The 22,833-nt window shown below is 35.9% G+C and overlaps 2 protein-coding genes across 2 annotated transcripts in view; both read left to right on the plus strand.

Moving 5' to 3' along the window:
- myom1b (myomesin 1b) overlaps positions 1-14,214 on the plus strand; it is a 31,270-nt gene extending 17,056 nt beyond the window's left edge. The window contains exons 18-38 of the mRNA XM_053501219.1: positions 150-271; positions 3,491-3,687; positions 3,772-3,898; positions 4,010-4,194; positions 5,617-5,731; positions 6,013-6,169; positions 6,433-6,539; positions 6,846-6,890; positions 7,086-7,222; positions 7,378-7,522; positions 7,629-7,688; positions 10,122-10,189; positions 10,270-10,383; positions 10,931-11,018; positions 11,120-11,158; positions 11,700-11,805; positions 11,964-12,127; positions 12,242-12,278; positions 12,400-12,422; positions 12,539-12,594; positions 13,946-14,214. Coding sequence (XP_053357194.1) covers positions 150-271; positions 3,491-3,687; positions 3,772-3,898; positions 4,010-4,194; positions 5,617-5,731; positions 6,013-6,169; positions 6,433-6,539; positions 6,846-6,890; positions 7,086-7,222; positions 7,378-7,522; positions 7,629-7,688; positions 10,122-10,189; positions 10,270-10,383; positions 10,931-11,018; positions 11,120-11,158; positions 11,700-11,805; positions 11,964-12,127; positions 12,242-12,278; positions 12,400-12,422; positions 12,539-12,594; positions 13,946-14,206 — 2,353 coding nt within the window. The 3' untranslated portion in view covers positions 14,207-14,214. The remainder of the gene's footprint in view (positions 1-149; positions 272-3,490; positions 3,688-3,771; positions 3,899-4,009; positions 4,195-5,616; positions 5,732-6,012; positions 6,170-6,432; positions 6,540-6,845; positions 6,891-7,085; positions 7,223-7,377; positions 7,523-7,628; positions 7,689-10,121; positions 10,190-10,269; positions 10,384-10,930; positions 11,019-11,119; positions 11,159-11,699; positions 11,806-11,963; positions 12,128-12,241; positions 12,279-12,399; positions 12,423-12,538; positions 12,595-13,945) is intronic.
- A 4,756-nt stretch (positions 14,215-18,970) lies between these two features.
- Positions 18,971-21,046, plus strand: LOC128528371 (fibronectin-binding protein A-like). The gene is made up of 2 exons (XM_053501206.1): positions 18,971-19,311; positions 19,910-21,046. The coding sequence occupies exons 1-2, from the start codon at positions 19,032-19,034 to the stop codon at positions 20,065-20,067; spliced, it is 438 nt and encodes a 145-aa protein (XP_053357181.1). The 5' UTR covers positions 18,971-19,031; the 3' UTR covers positions 20,068-21,046.
- The last annotated feature ends 1,787 nt before the right edge of the window (positions 21,047-22,833 follow it).

Consider the following 22,833-nt stretch of genomic DNA (forward strand, 5'->3'; position numbering starts at 1 on the left):
CAGACCGACAGAGAGAGAGAGAGAGAGAGAGAGAGAGAGAGAGACACACACACACACACACACACACACTCCTGCCTTTACAATAGCATGATTCTAGCAACATGTATTTTACCCACAGATTAATAAGGTAAAACATCCTCTGTTTATAGGTTTGTCTGCCATGGCTTGACAACAGGTGGAAAGTATGTTTTCCGTGTGAGAGCGGTTAATGCAGCTGGTATCAGTGAGTTCTCACAGGAGTCTGAGGCCATTGAAGTTAAAGCTGCAATTGGTAAGTTAGCAGTATGTTGTATTATCTAATAAAGAAAATCTTTGTGTTTTTTTAAGAGCAGTATGACATCACAAGTTTCCAACGAGTTTGCTTGTGACCATCTTTTCATAAACATGTTTTCAGCCCTGTACACGCAAGCAATCTATTCTATTTGTGCTCCACACCATTTGCTCCACTCTTTAACTTCTCACGTTTTCAACTGCACTCCGAGGCCACACCCACATTCTCCACGGCTCCACCCATGATTCTGCCAGAAGGTGGGGTTAGGACTTGTAGCTTTCCTCTAGATTGGGTCCTACGGGATTCAAAGTAGCGGTGACTACAAAACCAGTTCACCCGCACTCACACCCTCTATTCAACTATTGCACTCCTACTCTTCAGCATTCTCATCCTTTTGCTTCATTGTAGCACATCCCTTCCTCACTTCCTTAACGCATAATGCTCCTCCGAGCTAAGCCACTCAACAACTTAGCAAGTGTGTTTGTGCTGAGCTGCATGATCAGTGTACCCTTGTGAAACACACATGGCAACATGATTTTTTTGATTGGTTTTGTGTTGTTTTATTTAATAATTAATAACTTCAACCTTTGAATGATCTTTAAATGCAGTCAATAGGTATATGTCTAAAAATGAACGTGCAAATAAAGATTATAAGCAAGTATCAGCTAGGTCACAAAACAGTGCTGTACATTTTCAAAATCTTAATTTTATTATTACTGATCAACATTCTATTTGTTTTATTAAAGTAAACATTGTTTAGTCAAATTAGGGATATTAAAGCAAATCATTCAATTTTGTTGCCAACAACTATGTGCTTTTTTATCAAGGGTTGGCAAAAAGCATTGTATTTACAGTTTCTGCATGAACTCGTTTCACTCCACTTTTCTCTGTCAATACCTCCCCTCTCAGTCTATCATAACTCAAACTTCGCTCATTCTCTGATCATTTAATTCCCTCTGCTTTCTGCTGTTCTCTTCTGGCATGCTGACTTTCAGATGTCACCTCAGCCATCTTGCCTTCATTTTCTTCTGAGAAATGAAGACTTCTTGTTGTTCTGGCTTTGTTTAAATTAACTCTTTGTCTTCTACGTTGTATTTGATTATGTTACATGAGTTGCATTAAACAGTAATATTTACAAAAAATTGCCATGCATGCATGTTGAAAAATGAAAGAATAGTAAAAATAAGACTACATGAAAAGCAAACACACTATGAATGTGTGTGCAGAATTACAGTTTGTGTAAAGCAGCTTGAATTAATAGTGTTGATTTGTGTGACGTCTACTGAGCTCACCTTTTGTTTTTTCTCTTGCTGTTCCTGGCTAACTACTTTAGGGGGCGGTATTCCTCATGGTGTGTTTCTGGAGTCAGGGGGTAACACAATTGGACTAACCCAGCACAGGACAGGCGAGGAGGGCAGGCATGTGCCCCCTTGCTCCCCTGCTACCACGCTGCTAACTACCCTAGCTAGTGTTAGCAAGAGGGCTAATAGTGCAGGCCCTCAAAATCCTACAAGTGCACTAAGTAAAGGCAAAGGAGGGAAGAGAGGCAGTGTAACCTGGGCTCCTGAACCCAGCTGTGAGTTTGATCCTCAATCTGGTGCCAATCCAGACCCTAAAATGGCGACTGAACCTGCCACCAATTTCAACATCAAATTGGCCAACAAATCTTGCAGTAATTTAAACAATAAAACAGACTCTAAACCTGAAACCAATTCAAAAACCAATTTAGGGCTTGAACTTGGCACCAATTTAGACCCTACAGTGGGTACTGCACTTGGAACCAATTTGGAGACCAAATCAAATGCTGAACCTGGTACCAATTCAAATGCTAACACAAACACTTCAAGGCCCCAGGCTGAGCAGATTCCCCATCCCTCCACTGAAAGAGTGATTGAACCTAAAACCAAACCGGCAACTGAAATGCTGGAAAAATGTAAGTCCTCAATAGACTCTTCCTTGGAGCAATTGGAAGAACAAGAAAATGGAAATGGGCCCAGAGTTTCAGGTGAGGAGATGGAGTAAGAGTCAGTTTCTTCCATTCAGTAATGACTGTCTGGATGGCCACATGTCTTTCTTCAAGTTTCCTCAGAGCTGACATATATTTTTTTCTTGTTGTATTTCACGGTTTATCTTTTAAATACAGAAAGTCTTCCCCAGAAAGTCTAGAATGTCTCATGAATTTGAATACTGTTTTTGCTGGTTTAGTTCTGAACACCTTCCGTGTGGGTCATAGGTATAAACGATACATAATCATTTATTTGTCATAAATAAATAAAATAATCATTTGTCATAACCAAAACATTTTCATAAGCTAAATTCAAAGGCTTATTCTAACATAAAAACAGCTATTATTAAACCTGCGTTTGTTCACTTACTATATATCTAGGGCAAGTGATTTTTGTTGACATAAAATGATGCTATAATATATTTCAGGATAGTCACGTTAAAATGCTATTTGCTCACCATTTTTCAAATTTTCCAGTTATTATTGCTTGGAAAGATGTCAAATCATAGCAAAAATATGCTCAGCTACAAAATCTATGGTCATGAAGTTCTAATATATCGCTTCCCAAAATGTCATGAACCAATGTTTGACAATTGCTGAATTTTTTTTTTACAGTATTACCCTTTTATTTTTTTTATTTTTTTGATGGCTTTCAAATCTTTATTTCACCATTTTTTATATTTACTAAAAAAAAAATCAAACACTTTACACTTTATAAGTATTGATGTTTATGAAGGTATTACATGCATTGGTGCATTTTTCCTGACATCATTTAGTCAACAATTTAGGCATGTTGAAAAGGAGTGGAGATTTTATTATTTTTCAAAGGTAAGTTTGATTATGTTTTTTGTAGTTAGAATTTATTGCCAACCCTTTGATTATAACAACAACATTCGTGCACACTTAGAGAGGCTTTTTTGCCGCTTCACCACTGGCCAACCTTACTACTTTCTAAATTGCGCTGTATTTAGTATGGGACACTTACCCTTTTTAGAAATAATACTGTAACAATTTTGTTTGTTGCTTAGGAGTAAAGTCTTTATTATAACACAAGAAGTACAATGAGAAACACAAGTAACAAAACCTCCACACTGTCTATACTGTTTTCTTAAAAGAACTTTACTTCTATCTGCCCAGACTAAGGCTTCAGTCTTTTTCAAGAATAAATCTTGACCATTCTCTCAAATCCTAACTGCAGTCCTTCATTAACACAGCTACCCCTGCTCCGCCCCATGGCATTTCCGTGTTGGAGAGCGTTAGGGATTCTATGGTGCTAGCCTGGAAACAGCCAACATTTATTGGTGGTGCTGACATCACCGGGTACTTTGTGGATTATCGTGAGGTCGTCAGTGGAGTACCTGGAAAATGGCATGAGGCAAACATCAAGTCTGTCACTGAAAGAGCCTACAGGGTAAATCTAAAGATGTTCCTGGGCATTTAACACCCAAGACTTGAATTCTTCCCATTTATGATTCCTTTCTTTTTTCCCCCACAGGTCTCTGATCTGAAGGAGAACAAGTTGTATCAGTTCCAGGTTCGTGCTGCAAACATAGCCGGTGTTGGCATCCCATCTCTGCCCAGTCAGACCTTTAAATGTGAAGAATGGACCATTGCTGTGCCAGGTGAGTGAGTGTGTTTGTATGTGGAAGAATTTAATGACGTTTATGGTTTAATAATCATTCATTATCCTGTATTGGAATGTATTTATTTATCTAAAATGTACTTATACACAGGCCCCCCACATGATCTCCAAGTGCTGGAAGTACGCAAGGACTCTTTAGTGTTGCTTTGGAAACCACCAGTGTACCAGGGTCGTAGTGAGGTCAATGGCTATTACGTTGACATCAAGGAGGCCGATGCAGATTTTGAGAAATGGAGAGGAGTCAATGAGAAAGCTACAAGCAAGACATACATGAAGGTCTGTCTGAGTGTGATAGATGTTAGAGAAATCAGTGTTAACTGAAGTATTATTAGGCTTAAATACATTATATATGGTTAATGGGTAAAAGCCAGGGTGTCCCAAAATTATTTTGGTAAATAACAAATTACAACTACAGCAATGGCAATCTACAAATCTCTGAAACCTTAGCCTTTTTAAATTTCCTATTTTTTTTATTTCTTATATTTACCATTTGAAATAGGATACTGTTGTAATATTTATGTAAACATTTTATTATGTCAGTAACAACAAAAGTCATAAAAAATTTGTTTAAAAAAAAAGTTGAATTATTCCTTAAATTTACATTTCAGTCTAATGGGAAGTGTTTTATTGATATAGGTACATAATCCAAGATAAGTTGGTGGAGTATGGTACAACATTAAGCAAAGGTTTATGCTTGGCACAAGCATTTGCAGAGTAAGGGGCATTGCTCTGCCTAACCTTAGTACACCCAGAAGTGTATTAAAAATAATAATAATAAAAAAGGCATTTAATAGACACCATGACAGTCAAAAAATGTTTTACGTGATTTATTTTATTCAACAATGTTAAACAGACCAGCAACTCTAACTTTCTTTTATTTCACCATTATCATGATTGTTGTAATGAGTTTCTCTTAAATAACAATGAGAGGTTTTTAAAATAAAAGGAAAACCATTCATTGTTGACACTAAGTACCTACTGTATGTACTGTACCTAGAAGACGATATTTCTTCATCTTTAAAGTTAAATTAGGCTTCTCATCTTTTCTAACAAATCCAGCCTATTACCTTATGATTGGTTACAAGAATTCAGTCTATTAAAGCAGTGGTAAACTATGGGCCGACGTCTTTTTGACTCTATGACCAGCTGGATCAAGCAGGTTTTAAAAAATAAAGAAGTTCATACTAAATATTGATTCTTGTATAGCAATTTCAGTGAATAAAATAGCTAATTATATTCATCATGTTTATTGTCATTGTTTTAGAAATGTAAGAATATTGTTAAAAAGTTTGAATTTCAACTTTGTCTCAATACTTTTGGCCGCCACTGCCAAAATATTAGTGGAATATTAGGGTCCATGAAAAACATATGGTATAGAAGAGTACATAACTGTGCAATTTAAAAGACAATCATTGTTTGTTTACTAAAATAAAATAATTAGGAATTATACCAATTTTAATTTTTGTTAGCTGCTGTACTGTGTATTATAGTAAAAATGCTAAAAAAAAAAAAAAAAAAAAATGTCCTGTGATTTATCTCTATGTGATACCTGGTAATATTTCCAAATATGAGTGAAAATCCATTTTTGTGTTTTTAAAATTAATTTGTGCTATAAATGAACAAAACAAGAGAAGAAACACTGAATTAAACAGTGTGTATAAGAACGAATTGATTGATGGTTTCACTTCCTGTGTCCAGATTAAAGATCTGAAAGAGGGAGTGGCATATGTTTTCCGTGTACGGGCTCAGAACAAAGCCGGTGTGGGCAAAGCATCTGAAGACACAGAGCCAGTGCTGGCTGAGACCAAACCAGGTACAAGAACTGTTTTAATACTTACAGTAAATGGTAAACCAAGTATGATTATTAGTACAATATAACAACAAAGCCCAAGCAACAGAACAAAAACATCTAATTAAATCGGTCCTTTTCTCTGTTTGTGCTGTACTAGTAAGGAATCCCTGCCAAATTTTAAACATCCAAAATGTTTAGTAGGAGGAAAACTACAAATATAAATCAGACAGAAAGATCAAAATCACATGAAATAAAATGCAAAATCAAACACAAAGCAAAACGGGTTGCTTTCTCCTTTTTAGGCACTATGGAATTGGTGGTGAACGTTGATGATGAAGGTGTGATTTCACTGAACTTTGAATGTCCTAACCTCAATCCTGAATCCAAGTTCATCTGGTCCAAGAACTATGAGGAGATAGGAGACTCGAACCGCTTGACCATGGAGACCAAGGGCAATAAGTAAGTCTGTATGCAGGGATTTAAAACTGATATCAAAACTGTGCTGTGCTTTTTTATTTACACATAAAGAGGCCAAAATTGCATATGACACAAAAAACATGTTATGTTAATATATTCATACAGTAGCAAAAATGTAAATAACTCAGGTTCAACAAAAAAAAAAATCTGATAAAACCTTATAAATCCAAGGAATCGATTTAAATACTATAGTACAGGACCTTATAATCTTATATTTACCAAGTTAATTAATCTGACCTCTGCAGGTCCAAAGCCATCTTTAAGTGTCCTTCTGAGGATGACCTTGGTATCTACTCCTGTGCTGTTACACACACTGATGGAGCCTCTGCCAGCTACACCTTAACTGAGGAAGGTATGTATAACCTTTCCAACAACATTTAAACCTAATGATAATTAAACTATTTGTATTTGTTTGGAACAACTAAAAAAAAATTTTTTAAATAACTAATTTGAACAATTTAAACCTATATCACTTATTCTGCAACTAGCAAGGTTTTGTAACTGTTGTTTTTTTTGCTGTTTTTTTTAAGGCAAATGATGATTTCCGCATGTCTTACCTCGTTAATTGCAACTATTCTTTAAACCTGGTGTAATGCTATTTGTTTTATTATTATGAGAGTTGAGCTGAAACTGAGATTGTGCTCATATGTTATGACAGGTCTGAAGGAGCTGCTGAAGATCAGTCATGACCACAAATTCCCCAGTAAGTACTGGACTTGATTCTGTAGCCTCCTCTTACAGCAGAACTCCCTAACTGCGCATTTGTCGTTAACTCTTTTTGCTGGCAAATCTGAATTCGATCTTTAGTCTCAAAATTTGGTCTTTTATTTCAAACTGGTTTCTAGTTTTCATCTGTGTTCTTATCTGTAAACCTTATCTTTCCCCTTTTTGTTTATAGTTATTCCCCTGAAATCAGAGTTAGCTGTGCAGTTGTTGGAGAAGGGTAGGGTTCGCTTCTGGCTGCAGGCTGAAAAGATTTCTGCTAATGGCAAAGTTGAATATGTTTTCAATGACAACAACATCGCTCAGGGAGAGGTATGAATGCACTCATGGTTAATTCAATGTACAAGATGTAAGTTTTTCATATTAAGGAAATCAGATTGATTTATTGGGTTGAGACAACCAGGTGGATTTTCTCATTAGTACTGTGGAGGCACACTAAATTTAATGTGTCTAATTGTTTGTTTCAGAAATATAAGATGAACTTTGATAAGAATACTGGAATCATTGAGATGTTTATTGAGTCATTGGAGAAAGAGGATGAAGGAACATATACCTTCCAACTCCAGGATGGAAAAGCCACCAACCAGTCCAGTCTGGTGCTAATAGGAGATGGTATACACTCTCTATACCTATATTACCCCCCTCCACAAACACATGCTCTTAAGCTTGTACAGCAAATAAACAGGATTCACATTGGTGTATCTATCTGTTTATCCAGTTTTCAAACAGCTGCAAAAAGAATCTGAATTCCAGAAGAAAGAATGGCACAGGAAACAAGGTAAGCATTTCATAGAGGAACATGGGGAACAATAACTTCATGGATCAGCATAGGATAAGATTTTTTTTCATTCAAGCCAACAGTACTATCCATGAAATAGGAGTTAGTGAGAGTGCTTATGAGACATGCACTAAACCTTCCCGCGTGGTATAATTAAAAAATAAAAATAAAAATAAACAGAGCTCCGCCCCCCTAAGCGGGGTTCTGAAAACAAAAAATAAAACCTACATCCTCTTGGGTCATTCGCCCTTAAGGATTTATATGAGTGTCTTGTGTTGCAACACAAATTGAGAGTGCTCGCTGGACTGAGGCGTGCCGCGCGCGCGCTCTCTCCCTCTCTTTCTCTCTCTCTCGCGTCTTCGGAAGACTGACGCTGGGTCTTTTACCTTTGTCTTACCTACTTTGTCTTGTCCCTTAGCCCTAATACCTTACCGGTGCTACCTAAATGATCGCACAAAGTGCCGCGGTATCAGGACCCTTAAATAGACACGCCGCCAGGTGCGCTGTGTCCAGGCTGATTGCCTTGCGGCGGCGTTGCCTAGCAACGTCTGAGTAACCGCGCCTCCGCCTGTTTAGAACTTCGCGGGATAGCAGCTAGTGATGGGAAGTTCGTATCATTTTAGTGACTCGGTTGTTTAAATCCCGTTCAACAAAATGAACAAATATTTTTTTAATATATATATATATATATAAATTTAGTTAATTTCGTTCTTTTAATCAGAAATAAAATGTTACATTTTGAATAAACAGACGCCCACACACATTTTGGCTATAGTTCCAGTAATAAAAATACTACAATACAGCTAAGAACATATATATGATAAACTGAATGAACCGTTCATCTCTCATATCTTCTGGTCTGAATTGTCGTTCTTTTGCTATTAGCATCTATGAGAGAAACGTGACATAAGAACGAACGATTCGGACCAGAAGACTCATGGAAAGAACCGCTTAATTCTGCTCCAGTTTAATGCGCTGCATAGCATCTGTGGGAGTTATGTAATAAAAGAACAAACAATTCGGACCTGAAGACTTGGGAGGTAACTACTCATTTCTGTTTTCTGTACATAACCTATGGAGGTTTTGCGATGTTTTGCGCATACACACCCAGTAGAATGACTCACTCTCTGAGACTACTCGTTCTCCTGAGTCACGTTAAAGACTTGTTTAAAAAGAATCACTAATAGCTGCCTCTGGGACTGCTCTTTCTGACCAGTGCATAAATATCTTGCCTGGTTCTGCCCCCCATGAGACCCGCATTGTTACAAAAACAGGAAAATATCAGGTATTGATGGCACTGTACAAGATTTTTTTGCATTTACAGTAAAGCCTTGGATTGTGATCTTGGATTCGCTACGGAAGAATGTTGTATATCAAAACACTCATAAATCAAAATAAATTTTCCCATTAGAAATAATGAAAATTCAGATTATGCGTTCCGCAACACAAAAAAATTAATACATAAAAATAAGTAATACAAAATACAAAGTAGAAATAAAACAAATTAACCTGCACTCTACCTTAAAAAGTTTCTGCGTGTATGCGCTGTGTGTGTGTGCATGTGTGTGAAGCTAAAGTAAGAAGAGAAGAGACATGACACCCTCTCCCTCCTCTTGTCTTACACAGTAACCCTTTTTTCCCTCTTATTTAAGAGGGGGGAGGACTTCTGTGCGGGACATTTTGTCACTTAAAAATAAAACAAATTAACCTGCACTTTACCTTTGAAGAGAATCACGACAGAGTGGTGTTTCCGTTAGAGTGTGTGTGTGTAGAGAGGGAGGAGGAGGGGTGTGTGTGAAGATGAGAGGAGAAGAAAAGAGGCACAGTGTCCAATGACTCGCGTGCACACACACACACTAAATCAGTCCAGGCTGACACAGAGGGGGAGAAAAGTCTTAACTTCTCTAATAAAACTTGTAATAAGGCTTGTTTTTCAAGTTAAAAAATATTTAAAAAATTTTGCTCAAACCTTATAAAAGTGCTTTAAAGTTCCCGGTATTGGATAGAACCTTACACTGGTTACTACGTTACTATATTAGTACCATCAGGCAAACCCTGTTGGGAAGGGTTTTTTTGTGTGTGTGTGTTGGGGATGATTAACCCAGATATTTTTGGAAATAGAGTTTCTAGCTACAGTAGATCACAAGTAGCAGTGGAGAACAGAAGTGGGATGTTCTGAAAACCAATGCGATAATACCAAAAAAATTGCAAATTAATGCTTGACCACTTCCATGTTTAAAGCCTTACAAAGTAAAAAAAAATGAGCACCCATGGGATGTGGTAAGCAAATTATTCCAGAGGTCTTTTAAAGTTATACTTCACGGGGCCAGAGCTGCTCCAGCCTTAAAAGGGCACACAACATTGGACTTGCTATAATATTGTTATGGCTAAATTGTGTATATTTGTTTAATCGCTTGTGCATTTTACTTGCAGGTCCTCACTTTGTGGAGTATCTAAGTTATGAGGTCACACCTGAATGCATTGTAAAACTTAAGTGCAAGGTGAGTGTTTAATTCTGTAATGTCCAGTTCAGTGCATTTCCATGAATTCAATTCAATTAATTATTTGTGTGTGTTTCAAGGTGGGCAACATGAAGAAGGAATCTGTCACATTGTGGTATAAGGATGGAAGAGAGATAAAGGGCAGTGAGAAACTTGACGTCAATGAGGGAGTGCTGTCACTGGAGATTACTAAGGTGAGAAACCTTTAAAAGTCCTGTTTTGATCTATTGCATGTTTTTAACATGTAAATATAATAAATCAAATAAATGTATATTATATATGATTAATAAACATAAAAAACATCAAATATTTATTTCATGACTACATCCTTTAGGTGGGAGAATCTAGAAATTAATTAGATTTTAAATTTTTTTTACTTAAAAACATAAAAAAGTATAATAGAGCATTCATGAATAACTTAATATTTTGATTAATTACTTGGTTGTCTATTTTGTTAGATTATAAATGTGTGTTTATTATAATATAATGCACAGCACTAAACATGATTTGGTTGACACTTGCTTTATTATTATAATTTTTTATCTGTTCCAATGTTTATGTTCCAGTTTTTTTTTTACTGTCATATTACTTTTTTTTTAACTATCTTACATGTTTATTAATATCTTAATCTGTTCTGTAAGTCCCTGTCTCTATATCTAGATCTCAATCCTTTTTGAAGTGATCTCATATAACAGTCTAAATAGTGTATACGTGTGTGTTTGTGTGTGTGCATGTTTATAGATCTCTAAAAAGGATGCAGGTGTGTATGAGGTGATTGTAAAGGATGACAGAGGCCAAGACAAATCTACACTTAACCTGACTGACCAAGGTGATTTTTTTTTTTTTTAAACATATGCTCTTTCTCTCATTTTTTTTTGTCAACATTATATGAAGGATGTAATCAAAGAATTCCTCTACTTTTATTTCTAGGATTTAAGGACTTGATGAACCAAGTTTTCAGTGTTATTGGTGAGATCTTCCTAGAGTTTTTTTCATGAATGGAACTAACGATATTAAGTGTTGTTTAATGTACTTGTATTGAAGGTTAGACTTGAAAACAACCAATCAATTATATTTTCATTAGATGCATGTCTAAAATCAGATAAGTTTTAATTTTAATGTAAATGGGATGAACATAAAAATGTTATATTATACTGTCAGAATTACTGCCTATAATTATAGTAGTGTATAATGGTACATAATATATACAGTGAGGTCAATATATATTTGATCACCCTGTAATTTGGCAAGTTTTTTCAATCATGGAGGGGTAGAATTGTAGAAAATGAAGTAACACAAGTAAGTGAACTTGCAAAATCACAGGGTGATCAAATACTTATTGACCTCACTGTATGTCTAATAGTGTATCATGGTACTATAAAACTAAAACCAGCTTGTTTTTTTACACAACCACACATTAAGTCTTACAATATAATAAAAAAGAAAACTTTGTATGATTTCCTCATAACTTTTTAAGTTCACGCCAACCATATGGTTTGTGTTTGTACAGCAAACTCTTCCACTCCTCTAAAGATCCAGAGCACAGAGGAGGGCATTCGTCTGTACACATTTGTCAACTATTACAATGATGAACTGCTTGTCACCTGGCAACACAAGTATGTGTGTGTGATGTTTTAGACAGGTTACTGTGTGTGGTTATAAACACCAGAAAAAGACAGTAGAAGTTATGGCTTCTGTGTGTGTTTGCTGTCATAATGTAGTCAGTACAGTGAACAAATTCCTAATGTGTGTATTTACATATTTTCTCATCTAGGGATTCTGCTATTGCTTTTACTGATCGAATTAAGAGTGGTGTAGTGGGTGAGCAGTTGTGGCTGCAAATCAGTGAACCAACAGAGAAAGACAAGGGCAAGTATGCCATCGAGTTCTTTGATGGGAAAGGAGGACTGAAGAGGACAATAGAGCTGGCTGGACAAGGTATTCACGCACACACACACGTACAAACTCACACTATAATATTATACTTTAGGCTTTTTTATGTATTACAGTACTCTTGTTTTACAATGCTATTTTTTTTGTTCATAATTACAGCATATGATGATGCTTATGCAGAATTCCAGAGACTAAAGTAAGTCAATTAATATGTCTTGTACTTACAATATGTGTTCAATTTACTTTAAAATGGAACTATATTTGATTAACCTAATTTATTTTTTCATTTCTCCCCTGCTTGTCTGGCATGGTTACAGAGCTGCTGCCATTGCAGAACGAAGTAAGTACATGTACTGTACTGTATATGTGCAAAAGAAAGAGAGAGAGAGAGAGAGGGAGAGAAAGCGCTCTCCTGAAGTATGAATGCATGTCTAATACATTTCTTGTCTCCTTCAGATCGGGCTCGTGTAGCAGGAGGTCTGCCTGATGTGGTGACCATCCAAGAGGGCAAGGTACACAATAATTGCAATCACATGATACATTCAAGTTTTCCTAAAGTCAGCCTTTATTCTAACAAGGATCATTACTGTTATACTGGTTCTAATTCTAAAATTAGGTTAGTGTTTTGATTTTGTGATTATTCTAAAATAAACATTATCTTATATATATACACACTACCGTTCAAAAGTTTAGGGTCACTTGCAAATTTCTTTGTTTTTGTTTAGTGATTTATTTTCTACATTCTACAATACTGGGGATTTCAAAACTATGGAATTGGATAATTACGTAACAACAAGAAAAACAACAGTTAGTTGTTATTTTAAGACATAGAGGTCAGCCTTTCTGTAATAGTTCTTGCAAGAACAGTATTGTCAAGTGCATATCCGTCAAGCACCATAATGAAACTGGCTCTCATGAAGGTCATCCCAGGAGGGCGAGACCAAAACCTACCTCTGCCGCAGACGAGAAGTTCATTTAGAGTTTATTTAATTTAGATTGAGGCGTTATGAAGTCTTTACAGAGCATAAGTAGCAGATACATCTCACAATTAACTGTGCAAAGAAGATTAATGCATTTTTGGATGCCTTCAGTATTCCTTTACAATGTAGAAAGAAATAAAAATCAGGAACCATCATGGAGTTAGAAAGTGACCCCAAACCTTTGAATGGTTGTGTGTGTGTGTGTGTGTGTGTGTGTGTGTGTGTGTCTTCAAATTTATTAATTCTAAAAGCAATGGTTAATTTAAAGTCAGTTGTTATTGAAATTCATATTTAAATTGATTCACACAATTTAGAAATTATTATTAAATGTGTGATTATGTTAAAATAAATTAATATAGATATAGTAATTATTATAAAATGCAGCTCTAAAAAATATTTTAAAATAAGTGATCATTCTAAAATTAATAATCAGTGTAAAATCCATGATTATTGTAAAACCAGAAACTAATAGAGTCATTCATTATTAAAAAATCAGACATTCTAAAATACATTATAAATATTCTACAATTGTGATTATTTTAAAATCAGCTTTAAATAAAATTAATATTGACTATGGGTCAGTGACCCAGTCACTGGAGTTATAAGACACCCCTAGTCCTGCTCCTTAGCTTGTATAAAAATAGTGGAGTTGCAACTGGAATGGTATCCTGCTACAATATGTGCTAAAAACTGAATTTGACATTTTTTTGCTGTATTGATTGGATCAGACCAGACAGGCTGGCCTTTGGTTCCAGCAGGCATGGGTGAGCCTTGGTGATCCATGTTGCTCAGTTCACCTGGTGGTGGTGTTTGATTAGTGCATGTTCCAGGACTTTGTATGATATTTGATATAATAATGTCATCTTGACCTTTCTCCCCCCAGGCCCTGAATCTGACGTGTAATATTTCGGGAGACCCCGTACCTGAGGTGACCTGGCTGAAGAATGAGAGAGAGATGGTATCTGATGATCACTATGTCCTCAAGTTTGAGTCTGGCAAGTTTGCCAGCTTCACCATTACCACCGTGAACACAAATGACTCGGGAAAATACAGCATCTTGGTAAAGAATAAGTATGGCACGGAGAGCGGCGATTTCACTGTAAGTGTCTTCATCCCTGATGAGTTGCCTGTCAAGAGAAAGTAGACAAAAAACGAAAAACACAATGGGGATTGCAATATAAAGCGAGTTAATGTGTAAAATGGTTACGACTAACAGAACCAGTCAATAAAAGCCTTATTTAAAGTTAATTGGAATATTTAAACATTGTACTACCAAGCATACTGTAGGAAAATCCCTTCATTACAGCTATTCGGTCAAATGTCTAGGGGTTTCACTTTGGAGAGTGTTAAAGAATGGTGCTAAAATATGTTCTAGGTTTAAAATGAAAAAAAAAATGTACAACCTCTTGGTCCAATTCTTTCTCCAAACCCCAGTTTGTCACACTAGAATGGCACATAGAAAAACTATAACCACTGCTTTATAATGCTGTCTTATATGTATAGGGTTACAGTAGTAATGCTTAGTCATGCTGTATGGCTGAGGTTCCGTTAATCAGTATGCAGTATTCAGAGGTTTCCATATTCTGTGGTTTACTGTGTCCTATGAGCTTTTACTGCTTATTGACTGATTTTGGAACCCTTCCTAGAAGCATCACTAAACACCTGTCTCAAATTGTTATCTATTGTGTGATATAACTCAGGACTAGAGCAGCACTTTAGTTTTAGTCGATTATTATGTTGTGTGTGAATTGCTTTATTGTAAAAGTATTTCTGTCATATGCCACTGATGTGTCTTGTCATTAATAAATCACTGCATGTTAATTATGGATATAACAGCATTTTCCATGTTTGCATCCCAAACCCCACCTCTTTCTGGACACTGCACTGAAATGATGATATCACATATCACTGTGTTAATGTTTTGGCACCACTTCTTGTGTCACTCCGAGAAACTGACGTTGCTGTCCTGTTTCCAATAAACAGAGTACATATTCCCTCACTTCCCTCTTTGTGTCTGTTATTCACTTTGGCTCTCCTTCACTTTTCTACTCCATTACCTCACTCGTATCCTTCACTGCAACTATAGAGTATAAAGTTTCACCTTACTTATACCTGAGCAGAGCTTTAGCAAGTCCATACAGTCACTCTTTCACACACCCAGAACATTCTAACACTTCTCAACATTATACAAAATACACTACAGGGGTGAAAAAATATTGTTAGTACATTTAAATAATGCCCAACCATCTTATTTAAAACTTGCCATGACTTGGCATCAGGTGCAGAAAAGTACAAAGAAGTAAGTAATTATGGGTACTGTACTATTTACTAGGAGAACCATTGAAACAAGTATCTCCTTGAGTGGAAATGAAACATTTAAACATGTTTTAGTTTTCATTTAGTTTCAACACAGCAATGAAATGCAACCTGTATCATTAACTAGCATTAATAAATGCAATGATCATGACTTGAATGGTATTTGAACACATACAAAAAGAGGAAAGGAAGTAAAAAAATAAGTACATTTTCTAGAAGGTGGCCTTTTTCACAAGATCATTCATTGCATTGTATTCAGTTAATGATGGTGGATCTTTAACACACCAGATTTAAGGTAAGTAAAGTATCTCAGTTTTCGTGGATTTAACATGTTGGTAAATGTTGTAACATGTTGTAGCTGTTACATTTAACATGTTACAACATTTAAGAAGACTGCATTTAATGTCTTGGTTGATTTGCACCTGTATTTTAAAAGCTCTGTCTAAACTCAGGAAAAAAGGCTAGAAGTGAGCTTAGAAAGAGTGCAGTTTTAGACCAAAATGGAGTTGAATTCCATCTGAGGATTTTAAATCCCCTTTTGTGGCTATTGCATCCTACAGCATAGTGCATTAATGTATGATGAAAAATCCTCTTAAACCCCAATCAACACATCAGCTTGCTGACTTATAACTTTCAAATTACTTATGGAAACAGAGATTTTAATTTGTAATGTTTTGCAGATTATATTTTTATAGTATATTTCAAATGTAATTAATCATGGCGGCATGGTGGCTTAGTGGTTAGCAGCGCCGCCTTGCTCCTCCAGGGTCCGGCTTCAATTCCCAGCCAAGTTTGATTCCCGCCTCTGTGTGCATGGAGTTTGCATGTTTTCCCTATATGCTTGGTTGGTTTCGCCCCACAGTCCAAAGACATGCAGGTTAGGCTAATTGGCATTCAAGCTTGTAGTGTGTGTGCCCTGCGATGGATTGGCACCCTGTCTAAGTGTTCTCTGCCTCGTGCCTTAAGTCTCCTGGGATAGTCTCCAGCTCCCCCGCGGCCCTGTATACAGGATAAAGTGGTATAGGAATATATAATATAATATAATATATACGAATATAAAGAAATATTGATTGGTGGACACATTCTAGTTGGGTTTAATGTATGCGAACATTTACACAGGTTTAAATAAGGCCTGATAAACAAGGCCTATTGTGAGAATGTTGCTAATACCACTTGTGTCCTCACATCACCAGTTGGAAGTCACAGAGAACATGGGTGATCTGGGTGTGGTTTCGTATTTGACTGATGAACATTCTAACACTTCTCAACATTATACAAAATACACTACAGGGGTGAAAAAATATTGTTAGTACATTTAAATAATGCCCAACCATCTTATTTAAAACTTGCCATGACTTGGCATCAGGTGCAGAAAAGTACAAAGAAGTAAGTAATTATGGGTACTGTACTATTTACTAGGAGAACCATTGAAACAAGTATCTCCTTGAGTGGAAATGAAACATTTAAACATGTTTTAGTTTTCATTTAGTTTCAACACAGCAATGAAATGCAACCTGTATCATTAACTAGCATTAATAAATGCAATGATCATGACTTGAATAGTATTTGAACACATACAAAAAGAGGAAAGGAAGTAAAAAAATAAGTACATTTTCTAGAAGGTGGCCTTTTTCACAAGATCATTCATTGCATTGTATTCAGTTAATGATGGTGGATCTTTAACACACCAGATTTAAGGTAAGTAAAGTATCTCAGTTTTCGTGGATTTAACATGTTGGTAAATGTTGTAACATGTTGTAGCTGTTACATTTAACATGTTACAACATTTAAGAAGACTGCATTTAATGTCTTGGTTGATTTGCACCTGTATTTTAAAAGCTCTGTCTAAACTCAGGAAAAAAGGCTAGAAGGGAGCTTAGACAGAGTGCAGTTTTAGACTAAAATGGAGTTGAATTCCATCTGAGGATTTTAAATCCCCTTTTGTGGCTATTGCATCCTACAGCATAGTGCATTAATGTATGATGAAAAATCCTCTTAAACCCCAATCAACACATCAGCTTGCTGACTTATAACTTTCAAATTACTTATGGAAACAGAGATTTTAATTTGTAATGTTTTGCAGATTATATTTTTATAGTATATTTCCTTTTCTGAATGGGATATTCTTCAAAAATCTTACCACCAACTTTTAGACTTTGCATTAATTGTCCTTTTTTTTTTTCAGTTTTTTGTCTTGTTGTTTTATAAATTCACACTTGTAAGTTCATAGATCAATTTTATTTCACCTGGAAAACAAACATGCCATTTGAATAAAAGAGCAAATAGTTTTTTTTTATTAAATCACTTACAATCCCTTTAGATTGCTAAAATAATCAGTTGTGTGATACACAATTATTAGTCATCAGGAAACATCACCAACAATGCATTTAAATTTGAATTGGAATGCAGCATATTTTATGCTAAGAGGAGCCGAATATTAATTAGTGTATGTGCGTTACACAACAAAATGGGTATTTCTGTATGCACAGAGATCAAGAATATCTATAGAATATCTGTTTTTTATTTAAACACACATGGCATTTATGTGGCACCAATCTAAGAGGTTTAATACAGTATATGTTTAGGAGTCAAGAAACTAATATTACACCAAACATTGGGTCTTATTGTCCATTATAGATTTATTCATAAATTTTTCATGTGTATTTTAAACAAGACTTTTTCAATAGTCATTAGACCAATTAATATAGACCTTAAAATAATCAACTTAAAATTCTAAAAAAAAATGTCAAGTAACATTACATTATTATAGTACATACAATATTTGGTAAAATCGAGTCTATAAATTTTGGAGTAAAGACACATTTTTGGCACTTGGCCTCTGTACTGTACACCACAATAAAGATCCAAGCAAAGACTAGACTTTCAGCTTTCATTTAACGGGTTTACCAAAAGTGTGGTCTGGAACACATGGACATGACCAAATGTTGACTTCCCTCCCATGAGACGCTTTGCCAGGCTTTACTAAACGCTGCTGCTTGCTAGTTTTTCTGCCTTCTGTCTTTCCTTCAGTAAATGAAGAGTATGCTCTATTGGGTTGAGGTCTGGGATTAAATCTCTTTGCCTTAGTAAACTCTTAAATAACTTTCACTGATGCTCTCACTATTTTGTTTAATTGGCATTAATGAAAAGATATGAAAAATAAAGGAAGTGAGCCTACACAAACCTGTAAATTAAACTCAAATGTAATTAATCATGGCGGCATGGTGGCTTAGTGGTTAGCACCGCCGCCTTGCTCCTCCAGGGTCCGGCTTCAATTCCCAGCCAAGTTTGATTCCCGCCTCTGTGTGCATGGAGTTTGCATGTTTTCCCTATATGCTTGGTTGGTTTCGCCCCACAGTCCAAAGACATGCAGGTTAGGCTAATTGGCATTCAAGCTTGTAGTGTGTGTGCCCTGCGATGGATTGGCACCCTGTCTAAGTGTTCTCTGCCTCGTGCCTTAAGTCTCCTGGGATAGTCTCCAGCTCCCCCGCGGCCCTGTATACAGGATAAAGTGGTATAGGAATATATAATATAATATAATATATACGAATATAAAGAAATATTGATTGGTGGACACATTCTAGTTGGGTTTAATGTATGCGAACATTTACACAGGTTTAAATAAGGCCTGATAAACAAGGCCTATTGTGAGAATGTTGCTAATACCACTTGTGTCCTCACATCACCAGTTGGAAGTCACAGAGAACATGGGTGATCTGGGTGTGGTTTCGTATTTGACTGATGAACATGGCAATGTGGTGATTGGACCCACAGCTTGTTTATCTAAGCCTCCAACACCAAATACATTCAAATCAACCACACTGCCTACAACACCTCTCTCTCCGACCTTAAGTACCCCATCAGAGGAGAAACCCAAGAAGAGGGCAACAGATGAGAAAAAGAGGGAGAAAAAGAAAGTGACAAAGAGGAGAGGTAAGATGTCAAAGTTTATAAATATGCGCACAGCTTATTAGTACAGCATTTTCTATACACTTTCAGCCATAACTTTAAAACAATTAACAATAAATATCACCAAATTTCAAAACATTAAACACAATATTGGGTAGGTTTCCATTTTGCCATGGAGCAGCTTTGGACCCTGAGGGGTGTGGCTCCATGGGACCTGTGGGGGGGGTGCTGTGGTGTCTGGCACCAGAATAATATCAGCACATCCTTTGGGAGCTGTGGGTTGTGGGATGAGTCCTCCATGGGTTGGGTTTGTTTGTCTGGCTCATTCCTTGAGTATTCCATCAGATTGGGATTTGGGCAGTTTGAAGGCCAGGTTGATCGCCTTGGGCTCTTTGCCTGCTGGGCCCCATACAGTACGTGGCAGGTTTTGTTACATTGGGTGTTTTGGTGTCTTTCTGCTAGCATTGGCTTTTCTCTAGGATCAATCATGAATGCTGTACAATTCACTTGTTGGTGGTGTTAATGTTAATGGCTGAACAGTAAATATAGGTGATGTAAATAACCAATTAACATATATAAATCTGTCAAAGTGCTGCATTCTAACCAATTGTTTTCAATCCAGATTCTGTTATTCTGAAACTGCCTATTGGAGAGGCAGAGTCACATGAGCCCCCCCTCCCAACAACACCAGTTACACCTGGAACAGAGGCCATGCCTCTCCCTGATCCAAGACCTGAAGCATCAACAGATGGATGTGACATAGTGGGTGAATTAGAGTAAAAGATAGCCTCAGTATTTAGATATCACTGGCTGGAAGTTTGTCTCACACACTATCAATGATAACCAACAAGTTTGATCAGACTGGAAAAGAAAATAGCTTTGATATTTAGCTGGAGACAGATTTTCTTTCTGCTTGTGCATGTGTTTGAATGGTGTGTGGTGTTAAAGGGCACCATCCTGAATATCTGTTAAGCACTTTTTACTACAGCAGAGGTGAATCCCTGTTTGTTGTAGGTATGTAAATGCATGAGGGAAATTATTTACTTTGTGTTAATTGATTGAGACATTGTGATTCATGGAGAGGAGACTTTATATTTGTTGAATTTGACAGATTTCCTTACATTTCTAAACAAAATAATTAAAGTAGGTTCTTTATATCATGTTACTATATGTGTTTAAATTACTTTCATAAACAGTTACGGTATCTTTATAAGGATGGACTAGCGGCAGATAGGTGGTAAGGAAGACAGTATGTATATACAGTATTTGCTAGAATACATATGTGCTGATAGGAACAAAGAGGGAGAGACATCAAAGAGAAAGAGAGCTACAGGAACTGTAACAGAAAGTTAAATAAATAGGATTTATCATGCATGTGAACACAGCAGGATAATGACATATTACTGACAAGCATGTTTTTTTTTTAAAGTAAATCCAAGAAAGACTGACATAGAAGAACAAGATAAATATTGCAAAATAAATATATAAATAAAAGCAATGTGTTAAATGGTCTGATGTATAAATGGTTGCCTGTGTGCTCAACCCACTGTTGGCATTCAGTTTTTGCTAATGCTAACCATCCTAATAAACCACATAGTACTTTTTAACTTTAAGTATAAAACAGAATTGTACAAGAGTGATTAGTTATATTCCCAATATTTAGGATTATCCAGAATGGGGTGGGTTCCTCTTTGCCTCTGGCACCTCTGGTTTGCACACTAGCTAGAGTGGAAAGCCTTTAAATAACATTATATTTTCTGTCCTCTATAACCAAAAGTTTTAGTTTCTAATGTAGATGGTGTGTGTTCATGAGTTTATTATTAATTCATTTCTGTACAAATAAAAATGCTGAATTGGATCAAACAGCAGCAGTGCTTTGTAATTCTAAATTTTAAACAATATTCTTTTAATATGTTTGCCTGTTTTTTGCCAGCTACCTGGAATAGGTTTATTGCCCAGTGTGAAGCAAACGTGTGAAGTCTCGTATTATTCAGAAGCATATGTGATTTTTATTACCAGGAAATCACACTGATTATAACATTTATCACAGGCATGCCTATCAAAATGAAATTAAAGTGTGGATGATATTATGGTTTAATTTGGTTTAACCTTTTTTATTATGGGCTACTTGTATTTATGCAGATTTATGCAGCCACAATAGAAAAAAAAAACTTTTAGAGGGGCACACACACACACACACACACACACACACACACACACACACACACACACACACACACACATAAATTAAATAATTGAGAATTTTTTTTTTTTTGAAAATAAAATTATTTCATTGAAGAGTGGGTGCACAATAAAAAACATGAATCATAATAATTAAAATCTTTATTTTCATAGTTAAATGTGATAAGTTTTTTTTTTAAATATATAGTTGTTTATTTATTTATTTTATTTGCATGAATCAATGAGCAAAAATGCATGATAAGTTCAGCGACATGTAACAAATTGTTTTTCAATGATAAGACTTTCCAGGAAATTTAAATCAATGTAAAACCCATAGAAAGAGATCTTAGAAGGTGTTTTATCTGCTGGTTTTAACAGATATAATCATTTGGTGGACATCATTTGTTTTAAACCTCTGTCCCACATAACCTGTATGGGTTTGGCACCCAGCATTATATGCTGTGGACAAGAGTCAGACAAGTAACATGAATCTGTCTGAAAGTGGTTTGGAATTGGAGATGGAATTAAACTTTTTATTGTACTTAAGTACATATTTCACGTCTCTGTACATTACTTGACCATATTAATCAGGAAATACATTGTATTTTTATTTAACTACATAGTACAAAAAATATCTTCACTTTTTACTTTTTAACCTCAATACATTTCACGATGGTGTGTATTATTCAAAGAGGGAATGTGCTGCCACCTGCTGACTATTATGCGGCATTGCGTGATTACTCTTCACTCCATCGAAAGCAGGTGCAATCAGATGCTGGAATGGTTGCACAGGTTAATAAAATACAAGCTAACACAAGCTCAGTACTTTTGATAATTAAGTAAATTTGACTGTCAGTGCTTTTTTTTATTTTTACTTAAATAGAAATGTAAACAGATGATTCCTACTTAATATTTGAGTAATAATTACTTATATTTATATTATCTCCCTGCTTTTGGCGGTACAGTGGCCTAGTAGTTAACACTGTCACCTTGCACCTCTAGGATCCGAGTTTGATTCTTACCCCTGGGTCTGTGTGCATAGAGTTTGCATATTCCTCCATCCATGTACTCCAGGTTTTCTCCCACAGTAAAAAAAAAAAACATGCGGATTAGGTTAACTGTATTCCCAAATTATTCGTAGTGTGTGAATATTGACCGGAGGTCCCACCACGGTCATAAGGTACAATGGATAGATGGATCTCTACTTTTACTCATGTACTGGATACTTTGACCTCCACTGGTTTGGACCAAGTTAGCCTTATTTGCAAATGTAACTAATAATCTCACAATAGGAGGTAATTAGACAACTATAAAATGAAGGCTAACAATTTTTGAATTTTTAAATGAAGGCTAAAACTGTTTATT

This window comes from Clarias gariepinus, chromosome 1, assembly GCF_024256425.1.
Source record: "Clarias gariepinus isolate MV-2021 ecotype Netherlands chromosome 1, CGAR_prim_01v2, whole genome shotgun sequence".
Lineage (NCBI taxonomy): Eukaryota > Metazoa > Chordata > Actinopteri > Siluriformes > Clariidae > Clarias > Clarias gariepinus.

Bases quoted from the DNA above. Each gene is read 5' to 3' on its own strand.
- LOC128528371 (XM_053501206.1), top strand. From the start codon at position 19,032: ATGTTGCTAATACCACTTGTGTCCTCACATCACCAGTTGGAAGTCACA. The intron at 19,312-19,909 runs GTAAGATGTCAA...TTTTCAATCCAG, and splicing joins GAAAGTGACAAAGAGGAGAG to ATTCTGTTATTCTGAAACTG.